Here is a 4,637-nt window from a genome sequence, read left to right on the forward strand (position 1 = left end):
TATTCAAGAATTATCTCGTAAATTATGCGTGGTAACAAGAACCTTCGGCCTTCAGCAGTAAATCACTACTTCTGTTGCATTCTGAAAGCAAGCTGGCAAGCTAAGTGCCAAAAATCTAAGTAGATATACTTCTTTTAGACACATCATACGAACAGAATAACGTTCACCATCAGCTTCAGAAACTTCAAAATCGAAAATGACCACCAAAAGCCTATAGAATTCCACAACCCTAGGCGTTAATTTCGTAATACTTGCAGGAGAAACTAGAGCAGTTATAGAAGCACGTGGTGCTCGTGAGTATAGGAAAGAAGAAGAAGAGGGCTTCGACGTGAAGAACACTTGGTCATGGCTTACATTCGGAGCAGTTTCACGGCCGGTTTCTCGGGGCTAAGTTGCGGGCGCGGAGCCAACGTTGGAATGGAAGCAGCAACCGCCCGGCGGCCTTTTGGTAAGTAGTCAGGCAACGGATGGGCCTCCATTACCGTCACAATTTCCGGTGTCTCTTGCTGGGCTGCGGTGCGGATTTCTGCTCTGACAATGGTGACTATAAAGGCGCAGGTTGGGGCACCGTGGGATTTACCTGGCGCCAGGAGCTTCCCAACGCAGGCGCCTTGGAGGCTGGAGCGGTCTGCTTGCGTGAGGCAACCCCACAGAAGGGGGAACTCCCTACCATCTACGGGGACGTCGGTCACAGGGAGCGTGGCAGATCAGCGAGAAGCACCACCGGCCGAACAGACGAGTGCAACCAAGAAGGCCACATGAGCCGGGACTGTCCCACTGCTCACTGTGGAGGACGACGAGGATGCCTCAAGTGTGGCGAGGAAGGCCACATGAGCAGAGTTTGAATGCAGACACGTGGGCCCGACACACCGAGATGTGGGTCGCTACACTTCGCGAGCTGCGAGATTACGTGTTTTGTGTGTATTTTGTTGTTTATTAGATCGTTTCATATAAAGAAATTTTAAAATGTCTACTTTTTTGGCGATTATAATAATAAATATGTTCTTCCACCTTCTACTAACTTGTATTCCTTTTGCGCACAAACCTTCGTAGTTTTATTATTCTCGTGTGTCGATGTGCGGTGCACATAATACTTCGCATCGTTCCATGCGACATCAAATGGGTATTTTACATTGCACGACACGCAACCAGAACAAGTGAAAGTACATGGGATGTAAGAAGAAATCTTATGCTTGTGAAGCGTCAGGGCCCACAAATGCAGAGTTACAAGAAAGGGTGTGTGTTGTTCGCAGAATTATTGCGCGTTAACAATGGGGCATTCGGCATCAAGAGCAACGCAAAAAAGTAGAAAAATGTGACGTCACTTTTGTTGTCAATGGCGCAATATAGGCCTGCGATTAACGCAGTATAATTAATACGTCCTGGAAATCGACGCGATTTGGCTTTCCACTGGGTAGTGCATGGTAACTGCATACTCATTGTGATGAACGGTTGAGTGGAGATCACCTGCTGAACAGAAAAATCGGTGCATCGAAAAACGGACCCTACGGTTGTCGCATCCTATCGCGTCTTTCTACAAAGCGCCGCTTCTTTCCATATCGACGAAAATCGACGAAGGCATTCGGTGCTTGGGTTTGGCCGCATCGCCGCAAGCCCTCAGCCGCAAGGGCCGCTCAGCCCGTCTACCAGCGCTGCCGCACGAAGGATGCGAAAGTGGACACTTGTTCAGCCTCCACACCTCGTTAGCCTTAACGCAACACGTGAAGAGCAATGAAAGCAACCTCGCAAACACCACCTCAAATATTGCACTTATCAATCGGTAGACTGGCACAACCGCAATTCACAGAACACATGGAGGGCCAAAAACACGAAAACATGGGAGGCGACATATTGTAGTAGACGAAGTTTGCGAGCGTGCCTTTGCGAACACCACAAGAGTGCACAGCATTGCTACTCACACGAGGCAAACGCCTTTTATTCAGGACGCACTAAAGAATAGATACATTTTATAACTGATAAACTGAGCACCTGACCTAAGGGAACTGGTTACGAAACACATTTTGTTTGCGTGAAATCAACATTGCTTTCTTGTAATTAAAACGTATTTTTATTGACAGTGTTTTCTCGCCTTAGTCATGCTTTAATCAAAGCGCCGACCACCCTCCTTGTGGATGTCGCTGACAGTTGGTTTTTGACCGCTTTCTTCGCGACCCATGTGAATCTATTTTGAATGTCGCGCTTGCCAGAAGCAAATGATGGCTCGCGGCGTAAGCTGCGCTTGCTTGCAAAAACCCTGTCTTGCACTCTGCAAATGGCGCTTGGGTCGCTGCGTTGCCTTTTTTATGCGTGCGTTTGCGTTCTCAATTTTGGGGTTGGTTTGCGTGAAGATAAATCTGCTGTACATGTGCAAGACGAAAAGCGCAATAAAAGCATCGAAATCGAGCGGTTTTGCGTGTATGTGTGTATAGTGTCGCAACAGCTACAATTCAGTGTTTACCGTAAGTAGCGTATATATCTACCTATATCTAGTTTCACGGAATTTTTAAAAATCGCGTGTGGCAAGTAGCACAATTCTTCTTCTTGAGTTGGATTTCTCGAAGAGGCGAACATAACTAGTACAGGAAATCAAAACACATTTTCAAATTATTAACAAAGAAATAACAAATTATTTTCTTATTTTTACTTTACCACACATATTGCAATTTGCGAATTGTAGCTGGTGGCATTGCAAGACGCATTGATTGGAAATAAGTTTCCGGGTCACCAATTTTGAGATATCATGTCCCAAAGTGTGAGACAACAAACATGAACGTCCAGTTACTTCCGAGATTTTGCGCATAAAAGAGGAGTTTGTTAAAAAGAAGTGGACCCACAGTACACTTTTAAGAGGAAGCTTTAGCTCGGGCCCAACTCCGACGCGGCCTATTCAAATACATGTAAAACGCAAAAACGTTTTTATGAGAACCCCTGGACCGATTTTGATGAAATTTGTCGCATTTGAAAGAGAAAGTTAAATTCTAGTGACTGTTGGAAGCGGAATTTCGATTTAGGGCTTGAATTTTCTTAAAACGATTTTCAAGTATTTGACCGTTTGAAAAAAATAGAAGCACGAAGTTTATAAATTCATAGCTCTGCATCAAGAACCGATATCGCGGTTCTGTAAACGGCATCCATTAGATCATTCAAAGCGGACAAATTCAATATGTCATTTTACATCTTACGTGAATTTGTTACGTTGGTTACAACGGCTTTGCAAAAGTTGTATTTCTCTATTATTAAATTTTTTTTATATTCATGTGTAACATATCAATTTTGTCCGCTTTAGATGTACTATTAGCTGCAATTCACAGAATTGTATTATCATTTTTCGTTGTTGAGTTACAGAGTTGTGAACTTGATAGTTTCGTTTTTTGAAAATTTTCGATTTTTGCCAATTTTTAATAAAAAATTGACAATCTAACTCAAAAATTCGAAACCAACAGTCACTAGATTTTAAGTTTGTCTTTTAAATGCAACAAACCTCGTCAAATTTGGTGCAGTGGTTGCCGAGAAAAACGAATTCTCCTTTTACATGTATTTAGATAGGAGCACTTGAGCTAAAGCTTGAGGGCGCCTATCTCCACTCTGGTGTCACTCTGGAATATCATTTAAAGTTGATGTGCCTTGGAATCTCACCGGCTGCAATTCGTAGACTGCATTATGTCCAATAAAGAAATTAATTAAGAAGTTAACCGATGACATTTTCTTAATTAGTTGCATATGTGCATGCTTCCATTTTCATTGCAGGTAATGTACGCCTCTCTGAATAATCCACCTGGAGGACTACAATTATGTTTGAATTACATTTGACATGTGTTTGTTTCTGCAACAAGCAGTTTTTTAAAAATTCCGTAAAATATGAAAATGATCACCACGAATATTTCTGCATGTGGCGTCGCGTTTCTGAATATGCGCCTTCTAATCAGTGACAGTGCCTCTTAGCATTCTGAAGTGATTTCGAGGAATTCATGTGGAGTTGGAGTTCCCTCAACAGTTTCTACAATTGCCGAGGCTTCCGCTCTTCGTAGACGGCACATTATATTCGACGGACGCATCCAGTAGTCGGGGCTTAAACTGTTACTCGCAGTAATTCATTGAGTTGAATGAAGAATTTACTGAAGCCTGGCGATTTCGTTACGAGAAGTCGCGCATTCGCCGTCGTGGTTTTATAACAGCATCACAACGGTATTGATCACAGGCATCTTTGTTTCACAATCAAGTCATAAATTAAGTGGGCGATATGCCACGCCGATTCCTCCCCGTGCATTTAATGTTTTCGTCTAATTTGCCCCAGGCCCGGATGGTATAACCAACAAGTCTCTCAGCAACTTCGATGATGAATCGATCGCCAAACTAACAGAATACATAAACGAGTGTTGGGTAAAGGGAGAAGTGCCAGTTCAATGGAAGAAAGCGACGATAACGCTCATTCCAAAACCTGGTAAGAAGCTTGAGATCGACAACCTCAGACCAATCTCCCTAGCATCCGCCGTCGGAAAATTAATGGAGCATGTAATTTTAAGCAGAGTAGATAAATTCTTAGAGGATAATAACATATACCAGATACAATGATAGGATTTCGCAAAAACCTTTCGACACAAGATCGGATGCTTCAACTTAAGCATCAGATAATCGAT

At 43.1% G+C, this 4,637-nt stretch overlaps 1 protein-coding gene across 1 annotated transcript; it reads left to right on the forward strand.

Annotated features, from left to right (window-relative positions):
* On the forward strand, window positions 1-1,017 carry LOC142572767 (uncharacterized). The gene is made up of 2 exons (XM_075682112.1): window positions 1-448; window positions 553-1,017. The coding sequence occupies exons 1-2, from the start codon at window positions 346-348 to the stop codon at window positions 843-845; spliced, it is 396 nt and encodes a 131-aa protein (XP_075538227.1). The 5' UTR covers window positions 1-345; the 3' UTR covers window positions 846-1,017.
* The last annotated feature ends 3,620 nt before the right edge of the window (window positions 1,018-4,637 follow it).

This window comes from Dermacentor variabilis, chromosome 1, assembly GCF_050947875.1.
Source record: "Dermacentor variabilis isolate Ectoservices chromosome 1, ASM5094787v1, whole genome shotgun sequence".
In the NCBI taxonomy this organism is placed as follows: domain Eukaryota; kingdom Metazoa; phylum Arthropoda; class Arachnida; order Ixodida; family Ixodidae; genus Dermacentor; species Dermacentor variabilis.